Source organism: Etheostoma spectabile, chromosome 12 (genome assembly GCF_008692095.1).
Source record: "Etheostoma spectabile isolate EspeVRDwgs_2016 chromosome 12, UIUC_Espe_1.0, whole genome shotgun sequence".
Lineage (NCBI taxonomy): Eukaryota > Metazoa > Chordata > Actinopteri > Perciformes > Percidae > Etheostoma > Etheostoma spectabile.
Window position 1 is genome coordinate 13,563,121 of NC_045744.1, and position 22,016 is coordinate 13,585,136.

At 38.1% G+C, this 22,016-nt stretch overlaps 2 protein-coding genes and 1 long non-coding RNA gene across 3 annotated transcripts; 1 reads left to right on the forward strand and 2 right to left on the reverse strand.

Annotated features, from left to right (window-relative positions):
* Positions 1 to 658: 658 nt before the first annotated feature.
* Positions 659 to 8,620, reverse strand: LOC116699567 (uncharacterized). The gene is made up of 4 exons (XR_004334455.1): positions 8,289 to 8,620; positions 7,921 to 8,058; positions 2,597 to 2,829; positions 659 to 1,894 (listed from the first exon to the last, which is right to left on the reverse strand). It is a non-coding gene; the product is annotated as an uncharacterized LOC116699567 (long non-coding RNA).
* Positions 7,854 to 18,030, forward strand: cdcp2 (CUB domain containing protein 2). The gene is given in 8 exon segments (XM_032532227.1): positions 7,854 to 7,970; positions 14,046 to 14,148; positions 14,397 to 14,744; positions 15,472 to 15,813; positions 16,639 to 16,992; positions 17,156 to 17,272; positions 17,275 to 17,333; positions 17,459 to 18,030. Coding segments are annotated over 7 exon segments (1,593 nt in total). The 5' UTR covers positions 7,854 to 7,970; positions 14,046 to 14,081; the 3' UTR covers positions 17,765 to 18,030.
* tceanc2 (transcription elongation factor A (SII) N-terminal and central domain containing 2) lies at positions 17,816 to 21,537 on the reverse strand. The gene is made up of 4 exons (XM_032532228.1): positions 21,074 to 21,537; positions 20,836 to 20,977; positions 19,091 to 19,284; positions 17,816 to 18,318 (listed from the first exon to the last, which is right to left on the reverse strand). The coding sequence occupies exons 1-4, from the start codon at positions 21,170 to 21,172 to the stop codon at positions 18,130 to 18,132; spliced, it is 624 nt and encodes a 207-aa protein (XP_032388119.1). The 5' UTR covers positions 21,173 to 21,537; the 3' UTR covers positions 17,816 to 18,129.
* Positions 21,538 to 22,016: the final 479 nt, after the last annotated feature.

The window sequence follows — 22,016 nt, forward strand, 5'->3', positions numbered from 1 at the left end:
TGGTCAGGCTAGGCTTTTAACTCTAGTTAATGCACAATGCTATTTGTCTGAGCACATGCTGGAATCGAAATATGGTGTCTGACTCAAGGGAGAAGTTAGGTTGCTTTGGTCATGGACAGTGAAGACTCTCCTTGAGAACAACTGCTAATATATTCTTTGCTTCATAGATTTTTGACATTGCCAGAAAACAAAACAAAACAGAACATGGCATGTTTAGGACAGATTCTGGTGTCTTTTTACCAGAACTAGAGGTCAGAAATAACCGATGTTTTAGTTGTTAAACTCTGAAACAACAGATTCTGTCTTATTTCATATTTCATCAATTTGAATAATACAGCAGGACCTTTTCAGTAGTTCAGATTAGTGAAATGTGATAATGGGAAGCAATGAGTGTTGTCCAGGAGTCATTTTTATCCCCTTTCATGTAGAAAACACCACAATTATTAAATAATAGATGGTCATGTATAAAAGATTATTTGTGCATTATTCACAACGAATAATAGGTATAATATTCCAGATGTCCGATGTTTGGCAAGCGCAAATAACAAATCCAGCTGATCCATTTCTATGAATATTTCATAGGACCAGAGCTGTGTCAATTATTCATGTTTATTGTAATGACGTCTTGACACAAAAGCCCGCACAGAGTGTGTGGAGTTCTTGCAGGTTTCATGAAGTTAAACCAAAAAAAGAAAACTATTGATTAACACATGTAAAACCAAATCAGCTTTAGCACAGCAAAGACAGACCTGGCAAAACCCTTAAAAGGAAACAGTATATTTAGGCTACTGAAAACTTTTTTACCAAAAACAACATGCAAAAAAAAAAAAGACCAGCTCAGAGACACCAAGGACATCTACACAAAATGCTCTAATAGGAAGTTGATGAAATGGCTATCCAGTATAGTGAAACATCATCCACACATAAGCTAAAAGACATTTCCATATTCTATTCCTGGAGAAAAAACACATTTGAATGAGGAAGGCACATGTGGGGTATAAGATGTAGAACAGCGAATGGAATAATCTAAGCTCAGTGACCGTACAACCTTTCGAAAATAATAAGGTGACTGGTGTTGTAGGCAGAGAGGGAGAGTCACAAGATTTTATCACATGAGGGCAAAGGCATATTAATCATAGTCCGGGAACATATGAGCACAACGGGAAGGAAAGAACTCGGGAAAGGTTAATGTGTGGATACGGGTGTAATAATGTGTCGCGTTGGAATACTAAAATGGTGCGTTCAATATGCAGCAAAGCAATCACGCACTTTGTCACATGTCGTTGTACAGAAGGCAATGGTATGCATATACTGCTGGCAGGAAAATACGATGAAAAAAAATGTACAACAACATCAGCCAAACAGCATGAATTTAACAATAAAAACAGAAATGTTTGTGCGTGGGAAGATGAGCTAGTTAAGGCTGTCAGTTTGAATCTGACTCAGCCTTTCCTGCATGTCATCCCCTTTCTCTCATATTAACTGCATCTCTGTATAGACAAATAATCTCAAAACATCATCTTAATCATCATCAACAGCCCACACTAGGCAAATAATCCTTCAATAAACCCTTCAGACACAGAGAGAAGACAATGTGATAACTATTTTCAGTTCCATTTCTGACTCATTCATGACCTTGATAATGACAATAAAGAGCCACTGTGGAAGGAACAAAAGCAAAGCTGGCACAAAGCAATTCCAAACTTAAATGATTCAAATCACCTTCTTTTTGACAGTCCAGCGGGCTACAAGCTTTACATCTCGGTTTCAAAATGCAAAATCAAAGAGACTACGTACTCATCAGCAGGCTACAGAGTTGGCGATTTCCCTCATTGTCTCGCGGCATGGATGTCTTGACAGCTGGCCTTGGTACTTACGGTGCCATTGCCTCCCACTAATGAATGCAGACAAGAATTCAAAGGCCATATTGAAAAGTTGCAACATAACTTATGCGTACATTTGTCAAGAGATTCAATTTTGCTGACACAGACAGCACTAAAAGAGACTGAAAACACTGAGGAGAGCAGGACGAGAGATCACATGGAAAAGGTATGTTTTCATCAGGATAAACGTATCACTGTCTGGTCTCTTGAACTAACCAACTTTATTTTAATAGCACCTTCTGGCATTTTCATGTGATCAAGGATGTTTAACACAGACACTGAAAACGTCATTCTGTTTGACTTGTGGGCTTTCTAGTTAGCAGTTTTTGTTTCATTTGAAAAAAGAAAAATTCATCTACTTATATGTTGTTTCAGTTGGCTCATAAGAGGACTGGAGCCTGACTGTCGCAGCTTCCACAATAACTGCCAGCATCCTTACAATCACACAGGTTTGCAGCATTTTTACTGTTACACCGGTTCAAATGAAACCACTTAACAGCTCTCAATCATCTGAATAAGGAGTGCTTGTGCAGTCTGTCAGTCAGGGTCCAGAACCGTTCCGCATGAAATAACTTGTGCCTCATTTTCATTCAAAAAAAAAACTTATTATCTAAACTGCCCTGTTTTCAAAAACATTATTCTTACTCAGAAACATGGTACATTTGCAAACAAAGTCCTGAAGAGTAAATCATTTTAACATTTGCTGAGCTCACCATCAATGCAAATCTGAGCCTCACAACATCAGCATGGCAATTTAGCATAGCAATTCCCTTTTCTACGGTGAAAAGATGTTGTAATAAGCATGCCGCTGGTTCAGAACAACAATCCTGGCCTTCCAACACAGTATTGTGCAACATCAATCAAGACTGTGGGTACTAATGGAGCTTCAGTGGCCATCAGAGAAGGGCAGCCTTCCGATAGATGAGGGAACACAGCACAAACAACCCTATGTACAAACAGAAATACACAAACAGATTCCCATCAGTCTGCATGCTAGTAATGATCATGTCTTATGAAAGGCCTGGACGATCTTCCAACACTGAGTCACAGATATGGACAGCATAGGAGTGATAAAATATGAGAAAGAACAAGCAACATCTTCTAACTGTTTTCATATACTGAAAAGATTTTTTGGGGAGGGGGACTATTTAATTAGACCCCTATTATTCACAGTAATTGGCCATTCTGCATCCCAGGAGTGTAACCGGGCAATAGCTGTTAACCTTCTGTCTCCATCGCTGCTGTTGTCCCCCAAACTATTAATATAGTTGTGGGCATCATTTCAAATGACTCCTGGGAGGAGTTTTCATTGGTTCTCAATAAGGGGTTGATTATCTCCAACTGTTAATTCACGTGAGGTGGATTATTCCAAGAGTACTTTGAATTGGTATCTCATACAAAATACACACGTTTTGTTTTGCTGTGAACGCAAGAAAGTATCTCATGGATTATACTGTTCTTGCTGAACAAAGCCATGTGTAATATTAAATACAGAAATTCCACAGAATAAGTTGGTTGCTCTGTTTTTCCCCCAACTTGTTTTGTCAGATTAATGCAACATTATGTAAACTATTGATATGAAACACCAACGGTACTACACCAGTACTTTGCCTGGTGAAATTGGTTTTAATATTGTTGTACAATGCAAGACTTCACATTATTTGCAACTAAACGTAGTGTGAATGTTAAATAAGGTGCATTGTGGCTATTCTGCATGTTCCCAGGCAGTACATACAGCTGGGTGCCACCAACAGACCTGGAAATGACGGGTACACTAGGCCATCTGTCAGGAAGCAATGAGCAGATTTACACCCAAAAGGCTACCAAGGCCAAAGGGGATCAACAGTAGGGAGGACAACTGTGGCCAAAGACGGGTCTTAAGGTATTCATACGGTAAGATCACAATACACTGAAATACCATGTTGCTCATCATGTCGTTTGTGTGCTTTCAGGTTGGGCTCTAATTAGGGCTGTGCAAATAATCAAATTTGATTAAAGATTACAATTTCGGCTTCTAGCTATCACAAAAACTATGTAATCGAGAAAAATAATTATTTTTCACATTACATTTTGCAAGTAAGCTCTTATTTTGTCATGTTATGAATAAAAAAAAAGAAGGTAAAAACAGGAAAGAAATTAAGGGAAATTTCACATTTCATGGTGTTTTTTTTAGGTTTTTTTAACTGTTGATTTGTTAAACTTTTTCCACTGTTTGAGTTCGTTAATGTTTTCCAAAAGTCAATGAGTTATCCTGTTAATTGATTTAAATATTGACCAAAATAATCAGAATTATGATTTTGTCCATAATCAAGCAGCCCTAGCTCCAATGAGGCAAAGGTCATATCAGTTATGTTGACATTAGGGCTGGGCAATATGGAGAAAATCGAATATCACAATAGTCTTGACCAAATATCTCAATATTGATACCGCAACGATACTGTAGTGTTGAATATTGGTGCTTTCACAAAATATTTACACAATGAGATGTTTGATAAATAATCATCGTTAATGTTAATATAATGTCTAAGTGGGTAAAAGCAAATTATATAACAGTTAAAACAGTCTGGTACGTTTAGAAAATGACATAACTTTACAGTGATGCAGCCTTTAAAACCAGGAAAAGACAACACATATTATGATATCCAAAATCTAAGATAATATCTGGTCTCATATCACAATATCGATATAATATACATATATTGCCCGGCTCTAGTTAACATAGCAGTGAGGCATTCAATATTTGACCTTAAGTTACAGGTTCTTAGTATTCTGTATTTTATCTGTAACTTAAGCAGGATACATTTCGTGCATGTTAACCAGAAAACAACTGGCACTCATGAGTAGTGCGCTAGGGGAATGAGTATATTTAGGATATGGTGAACAGCGGTTTGGTTAGGTTTCAGGTACAAAAAAGACTGTCAGGTTTAGGGAGACAGCATTATTTGGTCTTAAAACAATCATGGTCATAGTTTAAAGAAAGCCCATGTTAACTTAAAGCAGAAAACGACAAAAAACAGCAATTTATTGTTGACCCATCCAACCATCCTAACCTTCTCCCTCCACGGACGTTGTGGTTGTATAACAATGTCACACTATTTGCTCCTTTGGACCGGCCGACAAGAGACAACTCCTACGTCCCTGAGAGGACTTAGTCACTTGTAAGTAAACATATGTTGTTTTGGTGCATCTTATAAGACAACCAGTGCTTTTGTTTTTCTTGGAAGACTATCTCAATATGTTAAACTGACTCACTTGATTCACTTAAAAAGGATCAAAACATCAATAAGACACAAGTAACACAATTCTAATATTGTCAAGTCACTGCCATCATATTTGTCATTGAGTAACTGAGCTGTATCTTGCATCACTGATTCCTGTAATGAAATCAGTCCATCCACTTCATCATTCCATTCCTTTAATTACTTGTGTGAATATTCATGCAAGATCATAGCAAGAGCAATTTTCTGATATAGCTCATGCATTGTGAGTCAGATGTTTAGTACCCAGTGAGTAAAGGGTACTAAGACAGCTTAATCAAGTGCTCTTGCTAAGGGCCATAATTGTACTCTGTTTATGTGCTAGGGTGCTCTTCTCTCTCCCCACCCTGCACCCCCTTTGAGTTCCTGTTTATCTGGAGTATTTACACGGCAGCATCACTATGTGAGTGATTAATTAAAAAGCTGTCGCTTTTTGCCCAAAACAACACAGCCGTCTAGACGCCCCCGTTGGAATTGATTTATAGAGCTCAGCTTTTGATGCTATACTTATGTGTGTTTGCTCTATAAAAAGATGATATATATTATTATTATACAGAAACACTTCACTTGTCACAGATGAAAGTACACCTCAAACTGTGCCTTAGCTAAACTGATTAATAAGGAATTCACTGATGTATACAAAAAGCATCAGCAAATGCTAGAAAATTGTCTAGTGTCTGTATTAAAAGGCTTGTCAATCAATTTGAGCAATATTAGCGGTGTAAATCACATGTTTTTAATCACAATATAATATTGATTCTATACATAGAATATTTGCAGATTTCAAATTCTGCCACAATACGATTTGATTCAATTTGGGGGCTTGCAATCGATACAAGACAACATCACATTTAACAAAATGAGTTACATTTATATCAACTCAGACAAAGCAAATATGATTTGACATTTAAATTAAAAAAAAAACTATTCTTTTTAATAAAAAGAAGAAATACAAAGGGGGAATTTCAAAATAAAGACATCTTAAAAGGGAAACTTTGGTCTTTTTCAACCTGGACCAAATTTTCCCATGTGTTTGTGTCTACGTGACTAATTGGGATAACATTTCTTTAAATTGGTCCATTATTGAGCGAGAGCAATGCAGCTGACAGCCGTGAACCGGGCTGCGATGTAATCACACAGGGCAATTATGCACCGTCAATGTACATCCGCTAAAAGCACTTGTTTTTGCCACTGACAGGCTCTGATTGTCATTATAGGTGTAAAAAAGATAAAGCCAATGCAGAAGGGCCAAAAACTGCAGTTCATCGAGTGGCCACTTAAGGCTTGCTCCAAAAGGGAGTTAATCTCTCCACTCGTGTTAAAATCCACTGCTACAGAAATGGGATTGTGGTATGTAGGGGTGTGCAAAAAAAATCAATTGTCATTTGTATCCCAATACAAGCTCTACAGATTCAAAATTGATTCATAGAATTCCAAAAATTTAAAAAAAAGTTTAATTGAAATTAAGTTAAAGTTTTGCATAATTAGGAGCGTTCTCCTTTGAGTGACAAGTGGGCTTCCTTTACAGGAGACAAGCGTTAATTGTAAACTTCATTCAGCCCGCCTCAGGTCCATCCCTGCATCCACCTCTTAGCCCATTTTTGGATTAGCCGACGTCAGGCACTGTCAAGATGGCAACAACTGGAGGTACCGGGAGCCACCCATTTTGAGCTTAATTTTGGCTCTTTAGAAACCTTTTGGTGACGTCATAGAGACTACATTCATATTTTATACACTCTATGGAGTGATAATACTAAACCTCTTCACCCAAAAATGCCTTTGATTCTAAGTCAGCTATTATAAAATGTGTCTGGTTTGTCTCGTACCTATTGCATAAACCTACTGCTTTGACTTTATGTTTATGTGTTATATCAATGACGCTTCACTCAGTGTAAAGCATGTGGAGAAAATGTTGCTGACTAGCCTACCTTACCAATGTGTGGCAAAGGCCACATTGAGCTTCCCATGAAGCCAATATTTCAAAAAAATAACGTGCAAATGTTCTGCATGCAAGACAACAATGTTTAAAGCCAATTTACAATGTTACCGTCTACTAGTGATCTGGTTTGAAGCAAGCAAATGGGACACAGGCGAAACGAAAGACAGCAACCTTTTAAACCCATCAATCCATCTCACATCCAGCAGCAGGCCGTCGTGTTAGCACCACGGAAAAACCAGCCCCATCTTATCTTTCAATGGAGACCACTGCCTTGACAGCAGAACGCCAATGCAAATCTCGCAGCCACCTACAACAATATGCTGTTTTCAGTATAAAATCAGAAAGAGTCACAGGTAGGAGGACACCATTTCTTCTATGAAAGGTTGTGTGGCATTGATAAACAGCATTACCAACAGTACGACAACCCATCCTCTATGTTACAAAAGCTTCCCATGAACACAATATTACAGGCAAATAATTATGTGGAGAGGCTGTGTGCAAGATAACAATCATGTTTACACCAACACAGTAGTCTCTTTTAGGGACCTGGGTGTACAATGGGGTAATAGGAAAGAACTTGGAAACCTATCCAAGTTACTCTTTATCTCCTCACACATCAACAGCATGAAGCTTCATAATACACATGCCAAACAAAAAGTAACCCAAAGAAATATGATCAGCCACTAGAACAAAATTGTTCACAATTGCACATAAAGCTAACGTCAACATTGCGTAAATTTGCAAACATCCAACACCATGACACATTAGCTGTGTTTCTGGCTGGACTGAACAGAATTAGCACTGTGGCTTAAGATGTAACGTTGTTAGCAGAAGCACTTACCTTAGCCTGGCATTTGCTTGGGAAGAGTCAACTTCAGTCCCACAGTTAAGGTAGGAAAACCCCATTCGAACTTCGAAGCACATCTTTGAGACAGTTGATAAGAGACCACCAATCCAGTTATTTCTTCACAAAGCGGTCCTGAAGAGACATTTTGAGACCGTTAGCAGGCTAGCTTTCTTATGCAATGCAACATGAGGAGCGGAGTTAGCAAATTAGCAAACATCGATGTTGCAAAGATTTGCTGGTTCAAACCTGCAGTTAAACTTTTTTTTGGCCACTTAAAAAAGGTGCTACAATGGAACAAGTTGTGAACACATCACCATATTTTAAGTTAATATAGCAAACGTTTTTAGCAGTTGCTTACTTACAAATGCAGGAGTTGGGTAGAAACATTTATTTGGGATTGTTCTTCTGTCTACTTGGCCTAGCCGCTAATTTTGTCCGTCTGCTGCGGCCGTAGACTATAATCTTAGGAGGCTACCGCCGAAAATGACATCGGTGAGAGTGAACTAAAACAGTAAAGTTGCGGGCCAGCTAAACAATGAGCTGAAACTCGATGAAGCAGGGTATCTAACGTTACACACAGGTGGCTTTTAGTCCGTTTTCCAGTCGTTATTGGAAACAGATACAGTTTTGCGGGCCTTATGTTGTGTGCTGGTCTCCGGACTGGCATGATCGCTGCCAATTTGCGGGTGACACACACTTGATACTGTGCCTGAACGCATCTTGTGTATGAAGCTGCAGATTCCAGAATAATCAGGTAACTTCTTTTTTTTAAAACATCACTTCTAACTTTCCCAATTTTACTTGATACATTGCTATTGTAAAAATTGATTTTGGTCACTTTATAAAATACCACCAAGCTGCTAAAGGTGAGTTACATTTATGTTGTAGAAAAGTATGTCTCCTACATCAGTTGTAAAAATTAAAATAAAAATTTAAAAAGTTGAAAATTATACTTATTGTTATTGTACTTTATATTTTATATTTTTATACTGTTCATTTATTGGATTGGATTGTATGCAGACTTTGGTGACGATGACCTTTACTCAACCATTGTCAAATCACTTTAGCAACATGGACTGCCACAGGAGGAGGAGAAGAAAAGGAGAGGACAAGAAGAGGAGAGAAATAAAGGATAAGAGATGATGAAAGAAAGGAGAAGAGGCATTATTTGTCAGCTAACATGTCATGATGGACTAACTGACCAACTGACTGACTCCTAACTGACTTCAGGGCTTAACACCAACAGTTGTTTTCACAGAGACGAGACTTGAAGAGAGGAGGAGGAGATGATGAAGAAAGGATAAGAGGCATTATTTGTCAGCTAACATGTCACGATGGACCAAACCCACCAGTCTCCATGTAAATAAACAGTTATTTTAGCATTGTAAGACACACTTCTTTGAAAATCGTCGGAAACCAAATAAAACTATTTTTATGTATTTTTATAAAAAGGTCTATCTTTGAAGGGTCAAGACACTTAACACTTTACCATTAAAACAATACTGTATGTATTTAAAATTTACAAACTGGGGTTTTGCCTAAACCCCAGTTTTGCTCTGGCTCGAGTTGCTAAACCCTCCAGACTCCATAATCCGTCATGCGTAAATAAACATTATATAGTCACAAATAGTCATTTTAGCATTGTAAAACACACTTCATTCAAAGTAGCAAGCAACCAAATAAAACTATGAAAAGCCGTTTTTTTTTGGTCTTCTCTACACTTTTCCAATCATCAAAATTTTAGTGTTGGTTGAAATAAACACATACTTTACAGATTTACATAAAAAATATGTTGGGTCTATACACGCTAAAAGTACTGTTTTTTAAATGGAGTCTGGTTGGTTTAGCCCTAGTTACGTCATAGCTGTTTCTGGGTAACAGAAAGGTCTTAAATAGGTTTTAAAAAGGTCTATCTCTGAAGGGTTAAGACACGTAACACTTTTAATTATTTTTTATTAAGTTTTATTGTTATTCAGATGTGCACCAAATAGTAAGCACACTGTTAAAAATTTCTTGCTGAATTTTCTAGTTATAAAGATTACCATTCTAATTTCTAACACCCGTCTTTGAGAGAATGTATCTTTGCTGCAGCTGTGACAACCAATTAGTGTACATACAGTATGTTATATAAAAAACATTATTTTTAGAAAAAAGAAGTTTCTATTAAAACAGCTAAATCTTCTATTTAAGCCTCCACAAGCAGTGACTTGACAATGTCTAATTATTTGCATTTTACTTTGTTTCTGTGGCCATTTCCTGTAAGGCTTTGGTACTTATTCAGTATATGCAATTAACGACAAAAACGACCAGCAGCATAACAAATGTCATCTCATCTAATGCAGCAGGGTAAAGGTAAGTAGAGGTTGTCAAGGGAAGTGTTTTCTCCTTTCTGTTGCATTACCTGGATAACGGATTCCAATGCCCTCTTAACTATAGAGGGAGGCTGAGCTCATTATAGTTCATAATACAATCTGTGGACTACCTGAATTGGCGGTACAATGACATATCAATATTGTCCTTTGTTGAATGCAAGAGAGAGAGAGAGAGAGAGAGCGCAAGAGACAGAGAGCAAGAGACAGAGAGGTTGGAAATGTAACAAAGTGGCCAGAGAAAATCACTGCGAGGAGAAAAACAACAACATTTCTGCCTGTAAGTGAGCACCAGCTGGGAATACAAGGTACACGGTTGAAACAATGTTTCCTCTGCATTCATTCAGTTTGACTGGTCCACTCCTGCATAATAAATGAAATATGCTATAGAAATGGGATTGTGGTATGTAGGGGTGTGCAAAAAAAATCAATTCACATTTGTATCGCAATACAAGCTCCACAGATTCAAAATTGATTCATAGAAGTCCAAAAATACTTTTTTTTTGTAAAGGCATGTATACTATCACATGGGAAAAGTAACTTCATTTACATACTGTGAATCCTTTTTTTAATTGAGAATCGTTTAATCGAAAATTGATTTTGAATCAAATCTTGAGCCTAAAAATCAATATTGACTCGAATCGTGACCTTTTCTGAATCGTGCACCCTTAGTGATACATATTGGGATTTGATACTCTAAATTTCATTAAGTAAAGCTCTGTTGTTAGAAAGTTAGCTTTTACTGCAATCTGCACACAAACAAAACTCAAACCAGCTGCAATGCAAAAACAAATGGATGAAACATCTAAACAGAATGCAGCGTGAATTGATTCAAGGTTACCCCTAAGCTCTTTCTGCAGAAATACACCATGCATAAAAAAATATTGAAAGACATATCGTGCTAACCAAGATACCATATCACCCCGAATACACGTGGAGATATTCCGCCAAGCTGCAGGCTGTGTCAGAAACATGAACTTGTTATTGTCCTGTGACACATATGCTTATATATTTGTTTCATTTCCTCCTGACTGTCAGGAGCTTTAGAGAACATTAATCAGTGTGAGCAGTTACCAGCGGTCCCTGTATATACGTAGCAGAATCTAACATAAACGGTTTTGATGTGAAAAATTATCTTTTGTAAAGAGATTATGTTTTATTAAAATGTTTCCAAATTCACACAAATATCAAGATTCATTCATTTCTTACTATTTGGATCAGAAGATGCCAGATGCCATAGCTGTAAACTGCCCACAACAACACAAACACTAGACACTTCTCTCACCTCCCACAGTAAACCCCATCTACCTATGATTCAGGGTGTTAATAATGGATTTTGTTACACTGCTAAATGTAACCAATTGTAACAGAATCATTCAATTAAGTTTCAAAAGCTATCCCAGGTCAAAAGCCTGCTTTTTCTTTGATTGACGTTCTCCTTTATTCTGCTGGAAGTTTCTAATAGTTTCAGCCTTATTTGTTTTTGGAGTATTTATTTGCTAATAGGTTATTTAATTGCTCTAAACAAATGATATCTTTCTGAAACACATCCACACAACCAGTGCTCACATCCTTGAGACAATGACAAGCTTTCAGAGAGAGGACAGAATTAAAATTCAAAGGCAAAGCAGTTCATTTTAGTTTCTGGAACCGCCGTGTGAAAAACACTTGACTGATTTTAATCACATTCTTATTTATTTCAGCTTAGAGTTCTGCATGGCTTTCTAAAAGCCAGTGGTGATTCTCACTGTGGTTTCATAGTGCAACAGCCCCATCTAGAAGGTCTCCGTAGGTATAAGCTTTGCTCACTGAAGCCATTAGATATTCTCAATAAAAGCCCGTCCTTCACAGCACTAATGAAATAGCAAACATTTATTTGCAGAATAGGTTTTTACGAAGAATACTTTATCTCCCGGTATGTTCCACTGAGTCAGGATCATTGTTACTTACATGTGTCTGCACTGTTCAGTTATAAGACTGCCAAACCAAGTGGAATGAGTCAGAAGCTATGATTGGCACTTGGAAAAAACAACAAAATCTCCTTCTGAGAGTCATTGCAGCATTATTTTCAGAAACAACTAAAGTGTAAACAAAATTGGCTTACCTTGCTCAGGAGTCGCAATGCAGTGACTTCTACTGTCTGATAAAAATAGTGGAACAGAGGTGGAGTCAAATAAGCAGTTTGAGGTAGAAAGTACTGGGTACAATTCTGTAAGACTTTATTTTTTAATTCAACTTTATGTCGTTGCAGCTGTCCGCTTCAATTAGGTACTTTTGTGTGTGTGCAAAACGTAATGTATGATGAGCTATTTATTTACACAGTTTGATGCACCTTTGCAAATTTAGATAGAACAGGAGGAAGAATGCAAAGGATGTAACTTTCTCCTTCTCAAATACAAGCTGCAGGGTGTAAGCCTCAGCTTTAACAGAAACAGCAGCAACAGGGAACATTTCTCACAGTGGGTATTTTTTATTACATTAAAATGCAAATGCTTTAACACTTTTACTTAAGTCAAATTTAAATGCAAGATGACAACGTATAATGGAAAATTAGAGGGGTGTCTGACACTTAAAGGAACAGCGGGGTATACATTGAGAGTTAGATGAGAAGGTCGATACCAATCTGTCTGTTAAATATGAGGCTGCAGCCATGAGACAGTTTGCTTTTAGCATTAAGAGACTCCAGGATGTCTCTTTACCTTTGGACAGAGCCCGCCTAGCTGTTTGCCCCATTTCTGTCTTTGTGCTAAGCTAAGCTAATGTCTCCTGGCTGTAGCTTCCTACTGGACAGAAATGAGGGTGGTAATTACTTATCTAACATTCAACAAGAAACCGAATAAGCATACTGTATTTCCCAGACTGTCAACTATTCCTTTAAGTGACAGATTTAAGGATGTATTCTACGTCTGCAAACAAATCGTAACTCAAAGTCAACTTTCATTTTCTGGAACTTTCAGCCACATCTCATGGTCTTTTCCTGGGGAAACTCAGAACCTTTTTTTTGTCAAACTACTACTGTAGTTCCATGATCAAGAATAAACGTTTATGCTAAATAATGTACTGCACTTCTAAGATCCAGTGACTTTGCTAGAAACCTTGTAGTAGCAGCTATTATAATAGCAACAAAGCATTGGTAAAAGGGAGTGAAAGTGAGATATTGATCATTTTGTTCCTACGCTATACATATATAAAAAAACAGTGCATTTCTTCATGGACTTACATTCCCATTCAAAGATAAAATGTGGATGTTTAGTGTCGGATTCAACACAAGAAAAACAAAGTTTACAAAGTGCCCCTTACTCCACAACATCAATAGTTCTAGGATCTTTTCCCCCTTTCAATGCTCTAATGAGGCCATTTATATTAGTCACAAATGTGATCATCCTCTCTCTTTCTTCCTGTCTCTTTCTACTTGCAGCTGGTGTTTAGAGTGTGTGCGTGTGTGTGTGTGTGTGTGTGTGTGTGTGTGTGTGTGTGTGTGTGTGTGTGGTGTGTGGTAGAGAGAGAGACCATCATTAAAAATGTATAGCATCTCTCCAAACAGTGTCCTGACAAGCCACTGATGCTCATTGGATATCAGTCATTAAAATTTAGCGAAGAGACTAAAGTGTGGCCTATGTTGGTATCAGGTTTCTCATTCAGGCTGTGGATAAATTTTTCAAAGTCCTATTACCTCTGCAGGCACCACTGCTGATGTCTCAAGGCTGCGTGCTCTGACACTGCCGTTGTTTGTCTTTGCTCGTGTTGTAGCTAAGGCGTGACAAAAGCCGAATCAACAATAACGACATGAGGCTCAAAGTGGCTATGCTGATTCATTTACTACTGCTTGTTGACAAGGCTGATTCTAAAAAAGGTGAGTTCATATTTGTTATCTTGATGGAGCAAAGCTTAAATGGGATGTTAGTGCTTTATCTTGCAGGTACTGTATATATAGAGAAAGTTGGGCCTCAATTGCTTAATGTCAGCTTGTAATGCCCTTTCAGAGGTTGTACCAGGTTTCTAGAAAAAAAGTAAAGTAAGTATGCAAGGAAAGAGCCATGAATCTTATTGAGTATCTTTTTCCTTTTGAGATTAAATGAAACTTTTTTTTGAAATTATAAGGTGTCAAATGTGGAGGGATCCTCTCTGCTCCATCTGGCAATATCTCCAGTCCAAACTTCCCAGGCCTGTATCCCTACAACATTGACTGTTCCTGGCTAATTGTGGTGGCAGAGGGTTCCTCCGTTCTTCTCACCTTTCATCACTTTGAGCTGGAATACCATGCCAACTGTGCTTATGACTACATAAAGATTTACAACGGCAAATCTGAGGATGAAGGGAACCTCCTTGGGACATTTTGTGGTGACATCTCCCCTCCACAGTTCACCTCTTCATGGAATGTCATGTCCATCATTTTCCATTCAGACCGCCATGTGGCCTACAGAGGCTTCAATGTTGGCTACAGAAAAGGTAACTTGTTATATTGGATGCAATATGACAGGGATCAGTGGGCTCATTGCCCTAATATTGAGATAATTTTTTTTCTGGCAATCCAAGTCTTTTAGCTGAATCTTCTTGATCTTAAACTCAATCGAGAACTTAGATCTCACCAAAACATTATAGAGAAACGAGACTATGAGTCTAAAGACATCCATGTGACTCTGTGAGGATGTACACAGTGGTGCTTTGAGCTTAATGCTCACATCAGCATGCTATAATGCTCACAATGATAATGCTATATGTTTATGTTTAGCTGGTGTGATGTACCATGTTCATCCTCTGGGTTTAGTTTGAAATGCTAACATGTTATTTTCCACTAATTACAAAGTACAGCTAAGGCTGATGCGAATGTCATTTGTTTTTACAAGCATTTAGTCAAAAAAGCTAAATTTGACCCAATAATGGTGCTTGATGAAAGGTCAGGGGATCAAAATTCTTACAGTTCATCCTCCCGGGACTATGAATGTGAATTCCAAATTTCACAGCAACCCATGCAATACTTGAGATATTTCAGTAAAAATTACTAAAATCTCATAGTGGTACTGGAGGAAAAATCAGGGGATCATCAATGTCATTAAAATGGATCCTCTAGAGACCTTGAATATCATTGCAACCCATTAACTGTCTTCTTTAGTTTTATTCTTTTTCAAAAAGACAAATATAAGATGGTTCTGAGTTTGCTTTCCATGCCCCTTAGATATGTGCGGCGGGGTTCTAACTGGCCTATCAGGTGTAATCTCCAGTCCAGGCTACCCTCAGGAATACAGCAATAATGCCGACTGCTCATGGGCCATCCACGTATCCAACACCAGTGTGGTCACCTTAGTCTTTTTGGACTTCCAGCTGGAAAACAACGAGGGATGTAATTTTGACTTTGTCGCTCTGTTTGATGGCCCAACAGTGACCCATCGCCACCTGGGAAAATACTGCGGAGCAGATAAACCCCCCAACATAGTCACCACCTCCAACCATCTTCTGGTAATCTTCAAGTCTGACTTCAACATTGGTGGACGTGGGTTCAAGGCCTATTATTACTCGGGTAGGAAAATGACATGTGATTAGTTGTATTCCACCATTCCATGTTTTGGGGTGTAATGGCAGGAATAGGAAATTAAAAAAGGACAGTTATTAATGTGACATACTATTACACTTTCCGGTTTACAAAAAGCAACCTTTTTCGTAAAAATCCCATTCATTCACCTATTCAGAACAGAAAAGCTACCATGAAATCCAAGGAAGAAGGGAAAAAACACATTACATCATACTGGAAGTTTGAAACAAGGCACATGAACAACCTAGAACATGAAGCAAAAGATCTTGTCATCTGACTAAATGAAAATTGAACACCTCTGCTAAAATGCAAAGCATATCTCTGATCATCCATTTCACACCATGCCTATCATGAACAAGAAAAAAGTCTTCAGAGTAAAAGTCCTAAAGCCTGATTGAAAAACTTCAAATAACATAACAGCTGATCACAATCTGTCCCCATGTGACCTTGTCGAGCATAGACCAACTGGCAAGAGGGTGAAAATCCTAAAACACAGTTGCAAAAGGGAACCTACAATCAAATTTACTGAATCATTAATCTTCACTTGTTTAAAATGTATTGGTAGAAGTGTTTAAAAACTTTAAAATGCAATGCTTTTAAAGAAATAGTTTAAGATCTTTGGAAATTCATGGAGTATAAAGAGTTATGTTTTTTTAATCAATTGAATATTTCTATAAACATAAACCTTTGCGAGAGTCACTTGTATCAAACAGTGGATGCAGCATCCTAAAACTAAATACTAAATTGAACTCACTGTACTAATCTAATATAAATCAAGTAGACTTTCTCATCTGATCAAATGTTCTTGAACAGCTGAATGTCAGCAGGTCCTGTCAGCTATAAGTGGCAACTTCAGCAGCCCACATTTCCCAAACATCTACCCAAACAACATCAACTGCCACTGGAGCATCACTCTAGCAGCTGGGTACCGCATCAAACTCTACTTCCCCGTCATGGAATTGGAAGACCGCCACAGTCTGTCAGACAAATGTGACTACGACTCTGTTGCAGTTTACGACGGGGACAGTCAGACAGATACCCTGCTGGGCCGCTGGTGTGGCAGGGAGCAACCTCCCTTTCTCGTCTCAAAGGGCAACAAGTTGCTGGTGGTCCTCAGCACAGACAGAAATGTGGCTCACAGAGGGTTCACTGCTTCTTATCTTGGAGGTAAATGTCCCCTGTGGGTGCTGTCAAGCACGCCCTACTGCTTACAATGTCAGTCTAAATCTCAGCTAAATATACTCTTGAAAAAAAATCTCTATACCTGAAATAAAAAAATTTCTACAAACTTTCCCATGTAAACAAAACTGTCTTTCCCCCCTAATCCAAGTGGTACCTGTAAACGTTAGCTGCACAAGATCAGAATTCACCATATTGATACCACAGCAGTCCTTACCTCAGCTGGACCGCGAGAGCATCTACCTGGGAGACCCAACCTGTGCAGCCCATTGACCGCCACCTCGTATAAGATACTTGCTCAGTTTGTCAACTGTGGTACTGCTGGCCAGGTGACTAGTCAAAGTCTCATTTTACTTACTGGTGCATCATATTGGGCAATGATTTATCATACTTCCGTCGTTAAAGACATTTGTGATGTGCTTCTAATAATACTGTAACTCTTGATCCTTTACAGCAATATCGGAACATCACTGTGCTGGTAAACAAACTCTACATTGATTTCTCTGATGGGAAGCAGCAGAATGTGCAAGAATATAGAGTGCAGTGTGACGCCCTGCGGAAGATAGCATCAGTGTCCATCATTTCAGCAGAGGAGCGTCGTCTTGAGGAGCAGAACCAGCAAACTGACAAAAACAGTAATGACAATATAGGGGATCCAGAAGCTGTGGCTCATGATTTGAGTGATATTGTCTTCATTAGCATCTGTGTTCTGGCTGTTATTCTCATGGTGATAGCTATTGTTTGGCTGGTGCTGCTTTAGTAATAAATATACATATGGTCTTAGCCAACAAAGAAAGGACTCAAATGCTTGTCATATTTTCAATCATATTTTGTATGAAAATGTTCACCAACAGTATAAAAACAGATGATAAACAAAAAAAACTTCAGAGTCCAGCACAAAAGGTATGGCTTTGTCATAACCATCAACAATAAATATAACATATTCTTGACTGTGATTTACATGTATTTATAAAACAGTGTAAGGCTGCTGATGTGCCACAGTGTAAAAGTATTTTATATCTCCTTCACAGAAAATAAAGAAAAATTATTAAAAACATAAAATGTGTATGCATAAAAAACCTTTGACAATTTTTAAGTGAAACCACCAGAGGGCTTCAATACCAGCTATTTCTTGTACATAGAAACCAGCTTGTTGACTGACACAGTGCTGGCCTTCACTTGAGTTCTGATCTCAGGGTTGTGTCTGAAGGCAAACACCAGAGCTCTAACAGTCCGTCTGTATGACGTGCTGACTAACCGGGAGCTCTGGTGAAACACCTCTCTCTCAATGTTGTCTATAAGACCAGAATCCTCCTGTAGGTCAGAGGAGAAAAGAAAAAGAACACACATAATCAAACAGATACACAAAAAGATGTCAATGGACTTGCATCTAAAACATACTGTATTTTTGGTAACAAGTAACATGATGAGAAAAGACATTTTTGTCCAATTTGTTTCACTTTTGGAATTCTGCATCAATTTATACTCCCAAAATACAGCGGTGGAATGTAACTAAGTACATTTACTCAAGTACAAATTGATGGTACTTGTACTTTACATGAGTTTTTCCTGTTCTTGCTTTCTAATTTACTAAATTTCAGAGAGAAATGTTGTACTTTTTACTCCACTCCATTCATCTGACAGCTATTGTCACTAGTTACTTTACAAATTCTGATTTTTGCACACAAAACACACGTGGTTTAAAAAATAAGATGGTGTATTATAAATTAAACTACCCAACAATATCCAGTCTACAAGGCCAGCTGAAACGATTAGCCAATTAAACGCTTGACGGAATCTGTTTTGTTTCCAGTTTCTAAAATGCGAGGATTTTTCCGCATTGAGTACTTTTACTTTTAATACTTGAAGTACATTTTCCTGATGATACAGACCTACTTTTATTTAAGTAACATTTTCAATGCAGGACTTTTTCTTGTATAGTATTTTTTACAGTGGGGTAGTAGTCAGAATACATATTCCACCATTGCCAAAATATCACAACCAACATAATGTGAAAGGTAAATTAGAGATGGGGTAAACAGAATGAGTAGAACACATTGGACTTCACTGAGATGCTCTGTCTCACCTTGACCTCCAGGGCCTCAGACATAAGTCTTCTAGCGTTGCTCCGGAGTCCTTCAGATTGTTTGTCAGAGCGCACTTCAAGAGATGGCTTATTGGAATTCTCCTCGATGAATGTCCTCCATTCCGTGTAAACCTTTGCTGCCATTGAACTCACCTCAGGGTCCGGATGCTTGCGCATTTTGTTGACAGCATGACCTTAGAAGAGAGAGGTTTTTTATAATGCGTTGAACTAATTTGTGTAATATGCATATGATAATGGGCCTGGCATATATGAGGTAAACAATATTCTGATAGCTGTTTGCTCTTTTGAGTAATAATACTGCTGTAACAGCAGTGAAAGACAACTCAGGGAATTGTAACCATGCAGTATGTTCAACTTAAAGAACCCATATTATGCTCATTTTAAGGTTCATAATTGTATTTTGAGGTTGTACCATAATAGGTTTACATGGTTTCATTTTCAAATAACACCATATTTTGTTGCACTGCACATTGCTGCAGATCCTGTTTTCACCCTGTGTGTTTAGGTCTCTGTTTTAGCTACAGAGGGAGAGATCTCACTTCTATACTATCTTTGTTGGGAGTCCCGCATGCTCAGTAGCTAGGTAAGATCACATAAGCTAGACAACTATTCTTCAACTTTGGTCAGTCCAAGGCAGGATTAGCTGGGAGACTTCTTCTAAACAGGGGCAATTTTGGAATACCTGCAGAACAGGGACATGGAAGTAGTTCTTTTGTAGATTATGGTGAACTAGTGTGTGTTGTAGCAGTGTTTTGCCATTGAGAACGAGCTAGCGTGCTAGCACGTGCTATGGTTAGCCACCTCATCTCGGCTGGTGACGTAGAAAGCCGTGCAGATTTTTAACAGCTTACCCGGAGACTGAAGGCAGAGTACATTCAGAAACGTATCTCACTCAAAACAGCATGGATAGATTTTTTTTTTTACCAAGTTTGTATGTATGTGTGTGGAAGCAGCAGAGACACAAAATAACACCCTAAATCCAAGAAAAGGGGATTTTTTTCATAATATGGGTACTTTAAGGACTGTCAATTGCCTTGGTTGTTTTACAGTTTCTCCTGCATCATGAGCAGAAATAATACAATGGAAACTTAATATCACATGTTTAGGCTTTCCACATCCAGTGTTTTGTGTCAGTGGTCTACACTAGGGGTGGGCGGATCGATCTAAATATCGATAGTATTGATGCCAACGCTGGTATTGGTATTTGATCGATACAACTGTAATTGAATCGATATTTTAATTTAGATATCTCTCCTCTACGTTCACTATACTTTGCTTGTGTCTTCCACCTTCCTGACTAAACGCCACTTTGACATCTTGGCCCACATTGCTCCCCCTCCCCCTCCTCTGCTGTGATTCGTTGTTGTGTCATCACGTGACTCACTGACACAACGCGCAGAGGAGCAGTGACTCGCTGTATTCATTCTACAGTGCCTAATAACTAATAATTGTGTGCACTTCAATACATTAATAAAAAAATATTGCCTAAAGAATTGATCATTCATTCACCTCAGAAATACTGAAATTCTCTCCCCTACACAAAAGTTTTTTTTAAGTAAAAAGTATCGTATTGGTATCGGTAATACGGACCCTATATGTATTTGGTATCGGATCGATACCAAATTTTGCAGTATCGCCCACCACTAGTCTACACAGCCATATGTCAGCATTGCAACGAGCAATTGGTAAAATAACTTCTTAACATGAAGTTTTCGTCAGTCTACCTATTTTAGTGGACTTGAGCACCTCCTTGGAAGGGATCTTCTTGCTCAGCTCTGTCAGGGCAGTCAGCAGATTGTCCTTGCTCTGTTCTGGCAGATCCAACATGGACTTGTAGCGCATGATATCCTCAATTACAACCACCCTCTGAAACAAACACATGGGCAATGCATGACGACGTAAATCTGTCACACAGTCACAGTGGCTTTGCCTGATCATTCACGTGTAGTAACAATAGCTCACCCGTAACGATTCAATTGTAGTTTGTTTGTAAATTCTTTCGTTGCTTTTCAATTTTTTAGGTGTTTCCCCCTTTGGAAGCCGCACTACAAACTTGTCCATCTTCAGATACAAAGTAGCAAGCCACCTAGTAGGCTGGTTAGTTTTAGCAAAAAACAGGTGCTTATACAGTTCAGTTTTGTTCAATTAAAGGGAACTGGTCTTCCGAAAACAATGTTCAGGTCAGATAACCAGTGCTAACTGCTATTAGCTAAATTAGCTTACGTTACCTGGATACGTTATTATCGTTTCAAAAGGAATATATTAAGCGCACTGCTAGCTTGGTTCAAGTCGTTCGTTCATACTCAATTAATATTAGTTTCCTTTTATAACCACAACTGTGACAAATTAGTGTGATAAAGCTAGCTGTACAAGCGCTAACGCTACAGATGCGCAAGTAGCTACTAATGTTGCCTTTAGGTGCTGTCGGAAATGACATACAACACAGTACGAGATACCCGACCCAACAAGGTGGAAAATAAGGAACTTGTCTGAAAACGTAGTACTAGGCCTTAATACGGTAGCCTACTAAATTACATAAATAAAAAAACATTAATCAACTTAATAAATACAGAAAAATAAATAATAATAAATCATAATGATAAAACACCCCATTGACCTAATTTATTTCTTTTTTTTACATGACTTTCTTTATTTTAGTTTCATTTTTTTACATAATTTAAACAATTTTATTTTTTATCTAAAAGCCTGACAACAGTTCAATTCAACAACTTTAATCAGTGAGATGTCAGTGTATAATTTGTCACTAATTTTGAATGCTTTAGCCATATTCGCAGACTCATCAACTCTTATTGAAATTTTTTGAATAAATCATGTTCACTCAAGCGCCTTTGTTCTAATTGAGTGAAATCCTACTTTACCTCAGAGAGCAAAACCAGTGGACTGC

Excerpts from the sequence above, each read along its gene's own strand:
- tceanc2 (XM_032532228.1), bottom strand. The coding sequence starts at position 21,172 with ATGGACAAGTTTGTAGTGCGGCTTCCAAAGGGGGAAACACCTAAAAAA. Across the intron at positions 20,978-21,073 it reads CTACAATTGAATCGTTACGG|AGGGTGGTTGTAATTGAGGA; the intron begins GTGAGCTATTGT and ends TGTTTGTTTCAG. Across the intron at positions 19,285-20,835 it reads GCTCAAGTCCACTAAAATAG|GTCATGCTGTCAACAAAATG; the intron begins GTAGACTGACGA and ends CTCTCTTCTAAG.